This window comes from Solanum dulcamara, chromosome 8 (assembly GCF_947179165.1).
Source record: "Solanum dulcamara chromosome 8, daSolDulc1.2, whole genome shotgun sequence".
Lineage (NCBI taxonomy): Eukaryota > Viridiplantae > Streptophyta > Magnoliopsida > Solanales > Solanaceae > Solanum > Solanum dulcamara.
In genome coordinates this window covers 60085227-60102136 of record NC_077244.1, presented here as the reverse complement: position 1 = coordinate 60102136, position 16910 = coordinate 60085227, and the positions used below count along the sequence as shown (strand labels likewise).

Sequence of the window (16910 nt, the reverse complement as noted above, 5' to 3'; positions counted from 1 at the left end):
TGTCTATTATGTGAAGAGAAAAGTTAGAAATCCTACTTAGGGACCAAGTCAGTTTTCCCATATAAATAAAAGGGTTTTCCTTCATTGTAATTAACTCTTAAATGTCCATCAAGAGGAATAGCCGTCTTCTCTCTCCTCCCTACTACCTTTTGTTCTTATTGTTTTATATAGTTTTATAACAATGTTTTAAATTTAATCCCATTCTCCAATTTTAATTCTATGAAGTTTCGCTTAATATTTCATTTATATATATCATTAGAGCGTATATAATTTTCTATGATCAATGTATTTAAATAGACTATGAAGATTATCTATTTTAATGTGTATATGATCAAACTAAGTTTATTATATACAATAATTACATGTTTTTTGTACATCATGTCAACTTATAAATTGTGCGATAATATTACACACTGCCAATGCATTTAATCCAACTTGCGTTTATGTATGACATTCCATAATTACCACACTTTTTGAAAGATCCAATATATATGAATTTTTATATTTTTAATATACAAATTGATATATATTGACTACAAACATTATCAAACGAATATCTCTCTGTACATAATTTACAAACAAATGAATACAATATTGGAAACCCTCCCAAATTAAAGAAAATCCAAAAAGGAGTTCCCACAAAATGTAGTGTAAAAAAAAAGACACCATCTTGCCAATGTGTCCACTAATTAGTTTTTTTACCGCCCACATTTTATTTATTTTTGAGACGTAGGACACAGATAATATGAGCAAGCTCACACAATGACACCAAATTGAACCATATTGAGGCTGGCCGGATCAGCAGAGTTACTAGCCCTTAACATATGACCAGCAAAGTGCATTGCATTGAGTGGGCAACCCGACCCGGAACCACTATTTCCAGGGATATTTGTGCAACCAGATGGTCCAGAAGAAGGGACTGAACCTCTTTGAAGAGACTGTAAATTCATCAAATCCTTTTCATGTAACAACCTGGTCCCTTTACTTGGCTGGATAGACACAATTAGGATAATTAAGGCTAAGAATACCAATAAATTGGTTTTAAGACACTTCATCTACAATTATGTTGCAAAAGAAGAAAGAAAAAAGAAAGAAGAATTAATGTTGTTTTTGAAATTAAGGAAAGAGTGAACATATTTATAGGCAAGGTTTATTATGGTCTGATTATAGGATTGGTTTTTGACTACTGACTAGGAAATTGGTTTTGAACCGATTGACAAATAATATTCATCCAAGGTTTATTTGTTGGTATTTCGTATTATTATATATTATTGGTACGAGATAAACATAAGTGGGATTATGTACGTAGTTGATGATGTTAACGTTTAGTGCTAGTATATTTTACTCAAGACTCTATATGAGTGTGAAATATCCGTTGAATATCTATGAAAGTTCGATCGTAAACTTATTATTATTGTGCACTAATGATTTGAAGTCATTATAAAAATGACTACTACCTTCGTGGAAACCTTTAGTAGGGTGGCTGCTGCAATTCCTGTTGGGGATATTTCTTGGAAATGAACTAATGGTCCGCGCTAGTCCAACCTTTGGACTTTTGCACCAAAGGCTCCTCCTGACTCCGCAGGAATTTTGTTAAGAATGTTCAAAATTTAATATATATATATATATATATATGTAATTTTTAATTTATATACACAATATGAATTTTTTAATAAAAAGTGCTCAATTGACCACACTTCATTCTACGTTGCTACACTACTAGCCATCCCTAAGGTTAGGTTCACAATCCAATAAGTTTAGAAATCCCTTCAAAACAATGTGCACTCTTGAAACTAATTGATTATTGTTGCTCTTTTGTTTACCAGTGCTTAATTCCCACGGATTGAAAAGTTTTGCGTAACAAGTACCTTCTTAAACATTTCCTGGTCAAAAACTCAAAAGCCTAAAAGGAGAAAAAGGTCTAGTGAATGAAAATAAACAGAAATAAAAATATAGTACGTAGTATTCTTTTCTCTTATTCATGTTAGATAGTAGTGAAGATGCGAACACTATGTGGGATAGGACAGCTAGTTATATTAGAGTTGTAGTAAGGGAAGTGTTGGGAGTCTCGACAGATAGCCGTGGCCGGCACAGAGGGGACTGGTGGTGGAATGGAGAAGTGGAAGGGAAGGCGGAAGCAAAGAAGATAGCGTATGCGAAGCTGATAGAAAGCAAGGATGAGGTGGAGAAGTGGACGAATAGGGAACTTTATAAGATAACGAGGAAGGAGGCGAAGTCGGCGGTCTCGACGGTAAAAACGGCAGCTTTTGAACGCCTTTATACTGAACTAGAAGAGAAAGGTGGGGATAGAAAATTGTTCAAGCTAGCCAGGTGCGAGAGAGAAGGGCACGCGATGTGGATCAAGTGAAGTGCATTAAGGACGAGCATGAAAAAGTATTGGTAGAGGAGACCCTCATTAAACAGAGATGACAGTCGTACTTCCATAAACTCTTGAATGAAGAAGGGGAGAGAGAAATTGTGTTGGGAGATTTGGAACATACAGGGAGGCTTCACGATTTTGGGTGTTGCAGGAGTATTACGGTCGAAGAGGTTAAGGGTGTTGTGCAATGGATGCGCTGGGGGAGAGCAATCGGACTTGACGAGATTCCTGGAGAATTTTGGAAGAGCGCGAGCTCGGTAGGTTTGGAGTGGCTGACTAGGTTATTTAATGTCATCTTTAAGACGGCAACGATGCCCGAAGAATGGAGGTCGAGCGTAATGATCCCTCTATACAAAAACAAAGAGGATATCCATAGCTGCAACAACTATAGAGGTATCAAGCTTCTAAGCCATACTATGAAAGTGTGGGAAAAAGTGGTGTAGATGAGGGTTAGGAGAGGCGTGTCTATTTCAGAGAACCAGTTTGGATTTATGTCGAGATGCTCAACTATAGAATCCATCCATCTTATGAGAAGACTGGTGGAGCAGTATAGGGAGAGGAAGAGGGACTTGCATATGGTATTCATCGATCTAGAAAAGGCTTACGATAAAGTTCCACGAGAGATACTATGGAGATGTTTGGAGGCTAAAGGTATACCTGTGGCGTACATTAGGGTGATCAAGGACATGTATGAGGGAGCCAAAACCAGGGGAAGGACAGTAAGAGGGGACTCAGAGCACTTTCCAGTTGTGATGGAGTTGCATCAAGGATCAGCCCTTAGTCCATTTTTATTTGCCTTGGTGATGGATGGTTTGACGCGACAAATTCAAGGTGAGGTGCCATGGTGTATGCTTTTCGCGGACGACATAGTCCTGATCGGTGAGACTCGTAGAGGAGTTAACGCTAGGTTGGAGGATTAGAGATATACCTTGGAGTCTAAAGGGTTTAAGCTGAGTAGGACCAAGACAGAGTACTTAGAGTGCAAGTTTAGTGAGACACCTCAGGAGGTTGACGTAGAAGTTAGGCTTGGTGACCAGGCCATCCAAAAGAAAAGTAGTTTCAAGTACCTTGGATCTATCATGCAAGGCAACGGGGAGATTGAAGAGGATGTCACACATCATATTGGGGCAGGGTGGATGAAATGGAGACTCGCTTCCGGTGTACTGGTGACAAGAAGGTGCCACCAAAACTTAAGGGGAAGTTCTACAAAGTGGTGGTTAGACCGGCTATGTTATATGGGGTGGAGTGTTGGCTAGTTAAGGTCTATCACGTTCAAAAGATGAAAGTAGCCGAGATGAGAATGTTGAGATGGATGTGTGGGCATACCAAGAGTGACAGGATTAGAAATGAGGCTATTCGGGACAAGGTAGGAATGGCCTCGGTGGAAGATAAGATGTGAGAAATGCGACTAAGATGGTTTAGGCATGTGAAGAGGAGAGACACAGATGTCCCAGTGCGGAGGTGTGAGAGGTTGGCCATGGATGGTTTTAGAAGAGATAGGGGTAGGCCGAAGAAATATTGGGGAGAGGTGATTAGACAGGACATGACTCATTTACAGCTTAACGAGGACATGACCTTAGATAGAAGGGTGTGGAGGACCCATATTAGGGTAGAAGGCTAGTACATAGTATCATTATTCTTCCTTATTAGTAGGCGCATTAGCGCATTATAATTTCTTGTGCTCTGACTTCTGTTATTATCTCCCTATTACTTTCTGTACTTTGATTACTCCATTTTATCTGTGTCGCTTTCGTTATTTGCATTATTCGTTATTTGCTTTCTCATATCGCTTTGAACTTCTTAGCCTTATCTGACCTCCTTTTATGCTTATTTTTTTAGCCGAGGGTCTCTCGGAAACAGCCGTCCTACCTTGATAGGAGTAAGGTCTGTGTACACTTTATCCTCCCCAGACCCCACATTGTGGGATTTCATTGGGTTGTTGTTGTTGTATGTTAGATATTTTGAAGTATGAGATTAAACAATCAGATACATGCTTGCTTCTGAAACAAACCATTGTAATTTTACCAAATGCATAGAAGACTTTACATTAATTTCAAAATTTTAATATTAACTTTTCATAAACCTATACACCAACACGTACGCCTGGAAAGCTGCTTTGCACTGGATGGAAGATAATTCCATTCAGTTTATTTTCTTATCAAAGGGAAATAAGCACAAATCTTAAAAGGGAAGTGAATTGAAGTTTGAGTTGGGTCGAGACCTCCCCATAATGAGTTTATTCGCTTTTCAGGACATAATTAAAAAGATGATTAGACTCTTGGTTTTGATCTAAACAGAAATTCCAACCACGATAGAAAGAAATGCCCCCAAAATCCTAGTAACGTAGCTTTTTATAAGCAGGGCTTCAACCGTATCTGGCCACCTCCTCAAGGTAGTGTGTGTCAAGTTTGAAGGATGGAATGTGCTTAGTAAATGGTGTGATCCATTGGCTAAGCAATATCTTACTGCAAACCTACCAACCCTTTCAATTTTAGGGGAACACAACGCCCTAAATCAATCAAAAGACGATGAAGGTAGTAATTGGGTCTGAAAAAGAATCATCCACTTCCAATGCCCTCTGGCACAATGAAACCAGCTTCAATCCTCACACTAAGGACATCATAAAACCTGCAACTCATACAACTATATATGTCAAAGATCTTACCGAGAATGTGCTTATATATATTAGGCGCCAGGCACCAACTTTTAAAACATAGCCAATATGGGTTTTCCAAAGAAAAAACAAATATGAGAGCAGAATCACTCTTTACACAAGGGATAAAACCCCGCCAACAAATCTAAAGACACATTACGGCAGAGAACAGTTCAAATGTTTCGGGGCTAAGCTCCCACCTTAAATAACTTGCTTTCAAAGCCCATTTGAAGGCCTAAATACTCTATACCTATTTACGCCACACGCCACGTTTGGATAATCAGGGGCGTGATACAGGTAACCAGTATCAGTATGAGCATTTCTCATTCCAAGAAAAGATGGATCAGAACCCATCAATTGCCACTGGTCATGAACTAACTGATCAATCTGCCCATTTACAAATTGTGGATTAGGCTGCGGAATCATATTCCTATAACTATTATAAAGGCCTCCAGAATAGTTATGCTGCAACTCGTCATGATAACTTCTTGTTCGCTCAAACCTACAAGAGCGTGTAGAGGGGTCTAGATCAGTTGCCATGCTAATATCACCCGGATAACTGAACTGACGATTCAGATGGTTGCTATTACTTTGCCAGCCTGAGTTTGGTACGGAAGCCCTTCCAATTCCATGCTCATCGTTCAGCAACTCATTGATTATATCAAGATGTGGAAATTCATCTGCCAATACACTCTGGGACTGACAACCAGAAGTGCAGGCTGGAAGTTCAGACGGAAGATGATCATGGGTCCTGCTGTTTACAGGCTTTAACATATCAAATTCCTGGATGTCATTTAAGACAGAAGACTGTGATATTGACCTACTATAACTTGCAGAGCTATCCCATTTCTGCCCATTCCACGAGGTATCCTCATTTGCCATTCCATAAGAAAAGCTTGGTCCAGCAGAACTATGTTCTGTTCTTTCCGGGGCCTCCGGTGACAACATTAAACCAGAAGTCAGTGAAGGTGCTTGAGAGTATGGATGTAGTGAATTAATGGTTGAACTTGGAGAATGTGGCTGACTAAAACCAACCGGGCTTCCAGAATCAAGACCTCCCACAATAGCATTTCTATAGGACTGAGGAACATAACTATGTGTTGCTGGTGAAGGATCAGGGCCCAATCGACCAGCTGCACTAACTGAACAAGGCAGTAATTGTGTTGCCTGAACCATGGAAACAACAGGGGCAGCAGGCCTAGGTTCAGTAACTAAAGGAGCACTCAAGGGTCTCGACTGGGCAGGCACTTGTCTAGAGATGGACCTTTCAGCTATGGCAGAAGTAGTCGCTTGTTTAGACGTGGACTTCTCAGTTGTAATTGAGGCAGGCTGTAGCAAGGGCTTCTTCAAGGCTTTTACCTTTACAGCTTTATGAGGATCAGCCTTCAACATCATGGAAGTTTCAGCTGAGATAACCTCCGGAACTGATTTATCAGTCAGCTTAGGACTATCTGAAAATGAACTTTTGACCAAGATAGGATCACTAGTGACCGAGATTTTCAAATTTTCCTTTGACTGAACAGCAGACAATGTACTTTTTTGGGGGCTTGTAGGAGGAGACTGGACACTTGGCTTCAACATGGAAGATCTCTCTCTATCGTCAATTAGCTTTCTCTGCTGCAAAACTGCTACTTTCTGCATACAGTAAGAAAACAATGTTGCATGATAATTGTAACTCAATATAAAACATGCACATAATCAAGCATCTACAGAGTAATCATCCTTTGAAATAATCAATCAATTGGAAAGGCCGGCATCTCACCATATGAATAAACAGAGAGATGAATATAATTAACAAGTAACATACAAAAGCCTATGCAATTAACCGATTTTCCAGAAATACATTTTTCTAGAAAATAATATTCCAGAAGAACATCCTTAAAAGATGGGATAGTTTCCACAAGTTTTTTTCCTCAATTTCTTTGTTCATAATTCTACAAAGAAACGTTAGTGGAAGGAGATGGGCACCTAAGAATTTTCACAGCAATGTGCAAAGGAGAGGGACAGAGTTAAAACAAACTAGAGGATTTTTTTTTTATAAAAAAGGGACTTTAGAACTAAGAGAAAAACATGATTTAGGTGCTTCAACTAGCTGAGTGTTCAGAAACCACACTTCTAGGATGATATCCACTCCGTCTGGAGGGGCAAAGAAGGAAAGGGTAGGGGGAGAAGTTAAAAACCTTGTTAGTTGCTTGCTGCTCGCATGAAAAAAATGCAGTAGCATGACACTCAGATCCTGTTGCCCCACAGCTTACAGATGTATCACTTAGCTGACCATCATCTGAAACAACATCCGACATCTGACCAACTGTTTCACGAGCCCAATCAGCTGCCTTACAAGTTGACCTGCTTCGTTCATTCCTCCCTCTAAAAGGTTGAAGTACTAGGAATTAAAACTAAAGACAGATATTTAAAAGATATTTAGACGGAAGCAGAAAAGGTTACCTGCTAGGTAATATCTGGTTTTTCTGTGTCAAAGAAAAAGCTCTTTGGGTTCCATTAATAACTACTGAAGCAATTGAGTCAGTGGAACACGTTGATGAACTATCATCCATCATGGAAGGACTTATCTTTCCTGCTATCCCATTCTGCGAAGCTGAAAGGCCAATTAACCCGCTGCAACCAGCTTCCACAGATGGATGCACCTCTGATGTGTCAGTATCCCAGTTGACAGGACTTGAAGTTGTGTCTTCTGAATCAGGATGAATTAAAGAGTCTATAGAATCAGAAATATCAGAAATCTCTTCCAGTACATCTGATTTACCAAGTACTTGTCCTGGCACCTCGGCCACATATTTATTTCCTTCAACAGGACCATCAACTTCAGTCTTACCTTGCACCATAACATCAGGTTTTTTGTCCCTCTCCTTATCCTTTGCTTTCCGGATATTCCGTTTCTGTTTAGACTGAAGTACAAAGTAAGCAACTAAACGCAATAAAATGTAACTGTCCTCAATGCGTTAAATTCTTCTCAGGATATTCAATGAAAATAAGTGGTTTTCAACATTAAGTTTGCTTGTATATATCATGCATTTCAGTATTTTCTGACAGATAATCACTTTTCTGCATAACCAGTTTTTGATTAGTCAAGCTCCAAATGAAATCTCTGAATAAAACAAAAGGATAAGCACCAGAACCTACGAATGATCTTGCTAATCAAAATTGAAAAAGATAAATTTGCACCAAGGATAAATAAATACCCAGGGTCATACATGAAGAGCTCCTTAGTCCGGCATTTCCATAAACACTTTAAAAATATTCCAATTGAAGCATCTTGCTTATCCTTTTCTGAATAAGTAATGGATCATCTTTCTTATCCTCAAAGATATCAAGGGGCTCGTGTGCTCCATTGTTCAAGTACGATATATATATATATATATAACAATTCTTGCCCTTCCTTCACAAGGTAGGGGTAAGGCTGCGTACACACCACCCTCCCTAGCCCCCACTAGTAGGATTACACTCTGTATGTTGTTGTAATTCTTGTCCTACTCAATTGGCCAGAGTGCTTTTAGTGCATGCTCTCAAAATAAAGATTTTATCCATTTGTAACAGGTCATTAATGCAAACTAGTGATAGAATACTTAGTTCTGTAATATTAAACCTCCCGTTACAAAACAGCCAATAAATCCAAGGGAAATTATTTCTTCCGGCCTTTTAAGTGATTTGTGGGCAGTGTGTGTATAGGGGGAGGGGCATAACTCTTGCTTTTCTCTCTCTTGGGTATGTTAGTCTCGCTCTCTTTTCAGCAAGTATGTCTGTTATGAACCTAGTAGCATCTGAGCCTCCAGCCACAAAAACTGACCTAGTAGCACCGACTAATTGTATAATTGATGAATTTGATTCTTCATGCAATTTTTGTAATTAAACTCAATGCAAATCAATACCTGTTTTTTCTTTGACTTCTTCTCCTTCTCAGATGCTCGTTTAGCTTTCTGCTTAGTTTCAGCCAGCCAAGCAGCCTCTTCACGGATGAGTTCCTCTTGCCTCTTTAATGCAACAGATTCCTGATATGCAGCCTCTATTTTACTGCAGAATGTAAGCAATCAAGTGACTGTTAACTATAAAAAGCTGTAGTCAATAACAAAATACCACTAGCTAATGGAAGCAGCAGAACTCATAACTTGTAACTAGAAGAAACAAACAACATCACCCCTCACTGATGCAGAAAATGCAGTTAATAATGCAAGGGGCGCCAACCTATGCTGCTGGCAAAACTAATAATCCACCACAGCAATCTATTAATGTGATATGTAGATCAAGCTCATCGAGAGAGAGATATGCACAGTAAAGTTCAATGCAATCTGAGTTACATCACATAACATGAGCGCTCACTCCCCTTTCCTTGCAGATCCATAAAGACCTGAACAATAATTTCTGCATCGCCTCTCAGTTAAATGACAAAGAAAAGGTAATGAATGATTAAAAACATTACCAAAAAATATGCGCGAGGACAAATATTTCAATAGTTCGCCGACCTAGTTCAGTTAAGTGCCTCTCATCACGCTGAATGGGATCTCTGTTTGTGTCCTCTCCAGAAGTTCCATCCTGAAATGAAAAGGTAATGGTAAAAGCAACTTAACAGTAAGTGACTCAATTAACACTATAATTGTTAGACATTTTTTTGTAAGGGCTATAATTGTTGTACATTTTGCATAGAGTTTCAAGAATGCAATTATGCAACTCACCTTTGTACGGTTCTGAGGACCTTTCTCAACCTTTGGAGGCAACGGCTCCGAAACAGCCCTCTCAAGCAAAAGCAATACATCATCCACCAAGACAAACATGTCTTTCTCCAGGGAAACAATAGGCACTGTTTGTTCCTCTGCATCTAAATGTTTCCCTTTACCTGTCTGTCCCTTAGTCTGGCCTATCAGAGCTTTAAGCCCACTGTACAACGAATCCATCACAAGAGTAGACGTAACCTCTTTTTCTATGAAGAAGTTCTTGACCACCATTTTCAAAATCCGGTCTGATTTCTCCCTGGACATGCGGCGTCTAGAGTTTTGGTCTATTCCCAGCCAAAAAGCACAGAAACTGAAACTCCATCATAAATAAGCAGTCGCTAAGTTTAGCAAGGAGAGTTAAGAATTAACATAATTCATAACATAAATGACATTAGGCAGTGACCAACAGAAGGCAAGGGGAACAAAAACCTAATTCAACATATATCTAAATATGAGTATGAGTCAGTAGCCACCAATAATATTGCTAAATATTACAGAGCAAAAACATAGAAATAGAAGCTAGAAGCGATCACACCAATAATCTCCAAAACATGGCAAACAGTTGAGAAAATTCACATCCTACCTCGACCATCTAGCTTTATCCCCTATTAATTTCCCAAGCTTTCCTCGTCGCTCTTCCACAAAACGGCGGCAAATTTGCTCAACGTTCGTCAAATACACCCTAACAAGTTCTCTCCGATACTGGCAGTCAAGGCAATGGAAAGGACGCTCTGCTCTCTCTCTACAAATAAAAAACATAGGTCAAAATGGTTAGCATCACAAAGATCTCTGTAGAATCTGATAATCACTGTTTGAGATCCATAAAAACATGAAGGAGACAGCTTATGAGCTCAAGACTAGACACATAAGAAGACAGCAAATTTTTATATGAAATGGAATTTTATGCTCAAAGAGAAGAATACAGAGAAGAAGACTGGACGTCCACAAGCTGATTAGAAAAGTTAAACTAGAAAAAATTAAAATAAATAGACACTTACAACTAAAGACAGTATCTCCTTGGTCTACATTCATCTAAGTTACTATTTGGTTCATACTTAACACTAGGCAGTACTTCAAAAAAGGCAGGATGCTTAAGTTGAAACCGATGTTTAAGTTGACACTCATTAGATATACATCAAAAAAGGTGCTATAGACTAAACAGTGTAAAACTCCTACATGAGTAGATCCCCCATTTATTCATTAAAATTAAATGGGAAAACAAAACTATATAGAGGAAAGCGTCGTGATAAACCTGATAACTTGAACTTGAGCTTTGATAATGAGGGTATCCGAATCAATAAATCCATCTACAACTTTGGAAAGTTCCATAAATTTTTTCCATCCCCAATCATGTTCTTTCTTCCAGAAACGATGCAATGTATCTGCAGAAAAATTTGCAACAGCATATTAATGAGATAGGACGGAAAAACCAAGAAGTCCATCACACGAGCAATTTCTAATCAATTCACCTGAATACTTGGACTTCTTTGGATCTTTGTTAACCACAGCTATAGTAAATTGTGCAAAATGACCCCAGCCTGTTGTCATGAAAATAGAAGGGAAAAAACATCAGCTTAGATAAAGCATCATTTTCAAATTAGCCGTGACAAACACTATCAGCATTATCATACCTGGAAGAAGCTTGTCATGATTAGCCACACAAAGAAACAAAGAGAGATGATTGCAGACATCACATCCCTGAGGATAAATCAAAATGTACCTGCACCCAACAGTTGGATCAGAGAACTTCTATTAGTAACCTCTTAATTTATAAATTGATGATTGTCATTCGATGTGAGGAGAAACAAGCATATAAGAATACAAAAGATGCTACTGTTATACCTGCCAATTGGCATGTCGACTAAAAGTTACAAAAGTAGCAAAATGGATCACAGATCTAAACTCTTAAGTTAATTCTCACAAAGACAAGACTACACATATTACTTTATATTAGTATAACAAGAGCATGGTAGTCAGCACTTAAGAGTATTTTTGTTTCAACAAAGAGAAGGAGAGGGGGCACGTCATATATGAATCATTCATTTGTGTCAGTACAGCTCAAGGGGAAATAAAAGGATTCACTTCATTGTTTTTATCCATTTACAAAAGGTTGAAAAAAGATGAAATGGAGGAGATACACAGCTATCCTCTCCTACTTCCAGAATAAAAAAGAAACATAACCCTTACATCTTCCCTTTGCCTAAAGGGATAAAGAGGTATGCACATACAGCTTTTCTGCAACTCTCTGCTCTTTACCTCTTAAAAGAGAAAGCCAGATAGGAAAGATAGAAAAGACTAAGAGGTCCTATGACCATGTAGGATATCTCCAACATAATAAGATGTAAAAAGTAAAAGAGTTTAGTCAATTAACAGTCGAAAGCCATAAACATAAATCAGCAGCTGATGCATGATTTTTTCCAAATCAATACAACTGCACGGAGAGTTGAAAACACATCTGGCTCATTTAGTATCACCTTCTAGACATTTAAAAGACGAGATCATAGAGCCAACTGCACAAGTATATTTCACAACATAATTCTTCCCAAAGAATAATACCATTTGTAGCCGCCAACCTCAAAGGCATTACTCCGAAGTTCTCTCTTGTTAATTTGTGAGAACTTATCAATCTTCCAGGTATATTTTCCATATAGCTCAACCGGTTTAGGTCCTGAGAGACAATAGAAAAGGTTAAGAAAATATATAAAGTGAAGACCTTTAAATAAGGCACATAAAATAGGGCACAAGTAGAAAACTGGTGAAGTATAAGGAAGAAACTTCATACGAGAAACAGGTAGTTATTTCTCTGAAAGTTAGAGGCTCACACTACCAAAATGAAAATATGTTCCACATATCCAATTAAGATAATACATAATTATCCCCTCAAACTATAACACTATTTCAATTTGGTTTTGGAATCGTGCATATCATTATCTTCTTGTTGACTTGAGAGATTATGTTTCTCGCCCATCCTCTTGTCATTTTTTTCCTAATCTTCTTGCTTCTCTTTTTTTACCTTTTTCTACCTTCTGCTCTGTTTCTTCAACATTTTTTATCCATGAACCTCGTCTCTAATCCCTCATTCTTCTCAGATTTTTTTCTATGGTTTTTGTTATGGAGTTCTGAAGCGAGTTAATTACGGAATTTCAATTCATCATTTTTTAGTTAAAGAATACTATTAAACTCCATCGTAATGGAGTTACGATGCATCATTTTTGTGATCGGTTAAGGTGCTGGAGATGGTGTTTTTTAATTTTCAAATTTTAATTTGGCAGTGATTTTGATTTTTCGATTGTAATTTTGATTTGGTAGAGATTTGGTGGTAGATACTGTCGAGGTGCTGTTATGGCAGTGGTGGTGATGGTAGCTACGCCGGAGGATGGCCCGCGACGAGGAACAAAGGGTTGGGATTATGAGCATACGATGAAGATTGAAGAAGGAAAGAGATAAGGAAAATAAAATAAGAAAAAACATAAATGAAAATACAGATTAGACAATTAAATAAATTTGACACATGGCAAGCAATAATTGGTGCGTGATTTGCACTTCTTTTCTTATAACTGAGGTTGACTAGAAAATGGGGTATTTTTACCACTTTTGAATTGCTCAAGGGGTACTAGAACCCTCACAAAGTTCCAATGTCTCTTTGAAAAAAGTGTTATAGCTGGAAGGGGTAATTATGTACTATCTCTATTCCAATTTGCCAAATGCATGCATGAGAAATGATGATACCTTTCCCACAGGGAATTATTAAGTATACTTCAAGCATATCTAATAGGTAAAAAAAACTTAAAGCATATCTAATAGGTTAAAAAAAAACATACTATTTTGCAATTTACTTCTTGTGTGGAAATATCTAATAGGTAAAAAAAAACTTCAAGCATATCTAATAGGTTAAAAAAAACATACTATTTTGCAATTTACTTCTTATGTGGCAATAAGCTAACAGAAGAGATGTATTGATGACTTTATGATATAATGAATGAGTACAACATCCACCTATTATAGGTGTCAACACAATACACATTCTAACAGAAGCACAACACCTATGTTGCTCAGACTATTCAAGAATATCGCCAACTACTTCAGTTTGCTTTTTTTGAAAACACAGAAAGTAAAGTCCCCAAAATAATAGCCAAAGAACCAACCGTAAAATAAATCAACTGTGCTTCAATCTCAAATTAAATGAGTTTAGCTATATGAATTATCTATATCCACCTTGCTTTATTTAGACTCATTTCATTCCAATACTAAATAATTTGTCTTGTAACTTAAGAGTTGGCCTAGACATTGCCCTTTTTTTTTATGCCCGTGGTGTTCAGCCAACTTTCGCGCACATCGACTAGTTCCACGGTATACCTACCACCTCCCACCTCCCACCATATCAGGTAACTCTGTTCACCAAGGCTAGGAAAGATGGGAAGAATCACCTAGTATTTTGTCTCCGTCGGGATTTGAACCCGATACTTCGTGGCTCTCAATACCTTCATTGGCCACTAGGTCACACCTTTGGGTGCCATTGCCGTTATTTAAGAAATGAGAAAAAAAATTAGGAGCTCTAAATGAAGAGATTCTCTAAGGCCTCATTTGTTTTTATCAAGATTAAGACATTTGAATCTGAATACACATCTAAGTATTAAGATGTGCATTAAGAATTAGATGTCTGAACCAAATACATATCTGAATATTAAGATGTACATTAAAATTAAGATTTTTGAATCTAAATACGCATCCGAATATTAGGATGTTGTATTAAGATTTGAATACTAATTAATTAAGACTGTTTGTTTTTTCAACACTAAAATGTATAAATGTCTTAATTCAAAGATTAATAATTATAAAATTCAATGAAACACTAAATTAATCTAATACTATATATCAATTGGGGATGGTGTTAGCTAATAGTAGAGTGTGGGTAGTAGCTAGTGGTGATGGTGGTTGGGACTTGGGAGTAGAGGTTGATGGTAGATGATACTAATAGTTAATAGTTGTGGAGAATAATGATGGTGGTTGACAATATATAACGTGGTGATTGAGGGTGGTGATTGTCTGTGGCGATTAGTTGCGATGATAGTAAATGGTGGCTAGTGGTAGTGACAGCTGCTTGTAGTGATTGACAACGACGGTGATTATGGCTAAGGGTGATGGTACGTAGTTGATAACAATGGGTGGCAACTATGGTAGTTGATAATGGTGGACGGTGGCAGTCGCAGTAAATAGATGGAATTGGTGAACTATCATTTTTGTAGAAATTTTTAAATACACATCTTCATGATACTAAGACTTTGTTATATATCTTAATCAAGCAGATCTATTTAGACCGATTAAGTGGCTGAAACGTTTTTAAAACAAAGCATTTAATGATTAAGATTTGAATTACTAAGAGTCAAACCTAAAAAACAAACGGGCCTAGTGACTGAGACCTAAATAATTAAGATTAAGACCTTCATTAAGTGCAAACAAATGAGGCTTAAATCTCACACTTATCCCTTACGTAGCATACACGCCAGTAATAATTCTCAATATTACTAAACCCTAAACCCTAAATATTAGTCCCAACTAGTTGGTATCATTTATATGGAATTTTTTGCTTCCACAAAACTTGTTTTTAGAGATTATGAATTGTATCTCGAGAATCAGGCAAAGAGTTGCCGAAAAATTTAGATCACCACATTCTTGTCAGATAAGCTTGATAACCAAAATCTGTAAGAAAAGCTTGAATATTGGAATCTTGTCGTAAGCAAAGACTGAAGTAGCAGTCGACAAGAGATGTGTGCTACAGAGGTTACAAAAAAGAGATAGGTTGCCACAACACAATCACCAGAAAAGGTGTTTGTCAACAACAATTCGATCCTAATATTCTATCTCATCACAATCAAGTTCAAGTCTCCTGCAGCCTATGAGCTCTCAGCATAAAAAGAAAGCATTCGCAGAACAAATGACAATCTCATTTCCCACAAATGCATCTTAACGAAAACAATATAGCAATACTTCAAGAGAGTAAAACAAATAGTACCAAATCAAACAACATAAAATACCACCCTCATCTATCAAGAAACAAAAAGAGAAGCATCATACCACCATCATCGTCGTCATCACTGTCCCAGTATGGAGGTGATATTGATGGAGTCCTATTTTCCACCTGCTCACAGTACCTCCATTCCGCCAACGTTTCACTAGATTGGTACCGCTGCTGCCCCTTTGACACTCCCTCCAGAGACTTCCCTATTCCTGCCTCCTCACTTGCACTTGAAGCCATTTCTCACTCCACCAACTTCACCTGTTTTCATTACAAACAAGTTAAACCCCACTTAATCTTTACACAAAAACGCTAAAGCTTCCGCTTACATTTATGCAGAATTCAATTCAGAAGCAAAAAAGCAATGAAATATACAGACCATGCTAAATGATTTTATTATCTAATAAAAGCAGTCACCCTCATTGTATTAGCACTAAAAATGCAAACATCTGGCAAATGCTGAGTTCAATTTTCAAACCCCTATGGAAATTCCTATTCATAAATGACTGAACATAACCTAAAACTCCTCAAACTAAACATCCACATTAAAAACATCTTCTGATAACCCTATTCAGATTAAGCTATCCATTTAATTATACACATTTCAAACTCAATGAATAGAATAACCAAACCCCATATATTAAAACCCAATTAGCAAGTGAGGAAAGAAAACCCTCATTCCAAAAAGGATAAGAAATTAAAATTCCTAAATTATACACATCAAGAGAAAACCTAAACCTAAACCTAAAGCAAGCAAAACTAAGCCGAAAGATAAAAACACAGGAAAAATAAATTCGGAATTACTGAAAACAACAAAATCAGAAGCGTACATCAAGGGGTAAAAAAATACCTGAATTGAAAAAACGAGAGGTGTGTCAATGGCGGAATGACAGCTAAGGAGAAAGTGAGGAGGGATTTCAGAGGTTGAAGAAGCAGCAGGACAGAGGCGGAAATATATAAATAAATATATACCAATGTGAATTTATTTGTGTCTTTTATACTCTAATTACATTAGGAGATATTTGCATTAATTATGTTGAAATTATTTCTTTATCTCTATTTGGTTAGTATATTAATAATAATAGTCATTATATAATTTCTAAAAAAGGAATCGTTTGTAAAAATATTTTTCAC

At 37.4% G+C, this 16910-nt stretch overlaps 1 protein-coding gene across 3 annotated transcripts; it reads right to left on the bottom strand.

The window, feature by feature from the left end:
• Positions 1-5041: 5041 nt before the first annotated feature.
• Positions 5042-16724, bottom strand: LOC129898796 (TNF receptor-associated factor homolog 1a-like). Of its 3 annotated transcripts, XM_055973481.1 has the most exons (14): positions 16627-16724; positions 15836-16037; positions 12317-12428; positions 11392-11480; positions 11230-11298; positions 11013-11142; positions 10344-10502; positions 9722-10070; positions 9469-9581; positions 8921-9062; positions 7867-7930; positions 7479-7749; positions 7214-7400; positions 5042-6668 (listed from the first exon to the last, which is right to left on the bottom strand). In XM_055973481.1, the coding sequence occupies exons 2-14, from the start codon at positions 16014-16016 to the stop codon at positions 5250-5252; spliced, it is 3285 nt and encodes a 1094-aa protein (XP_055829456.1). In that variant the 5' UTR covers positions 16017-16037; positions 16627-16724; the 3' UTR covers positions 5042-5249. The 3 variants fall into 3 exon arrangements, with proteins under 3 accessions (XP_055829456.1, XP_055829454.1, XP_055829455.1); XM_055973479.1 differs by having other exon boundaries at positions 7479-7939; XM_055973480.1 differs by having other exon boundaries at positions 7479-7930.
• Between the last annotated feature and the right edge of the window lie 186 nt (positions 16725-16910).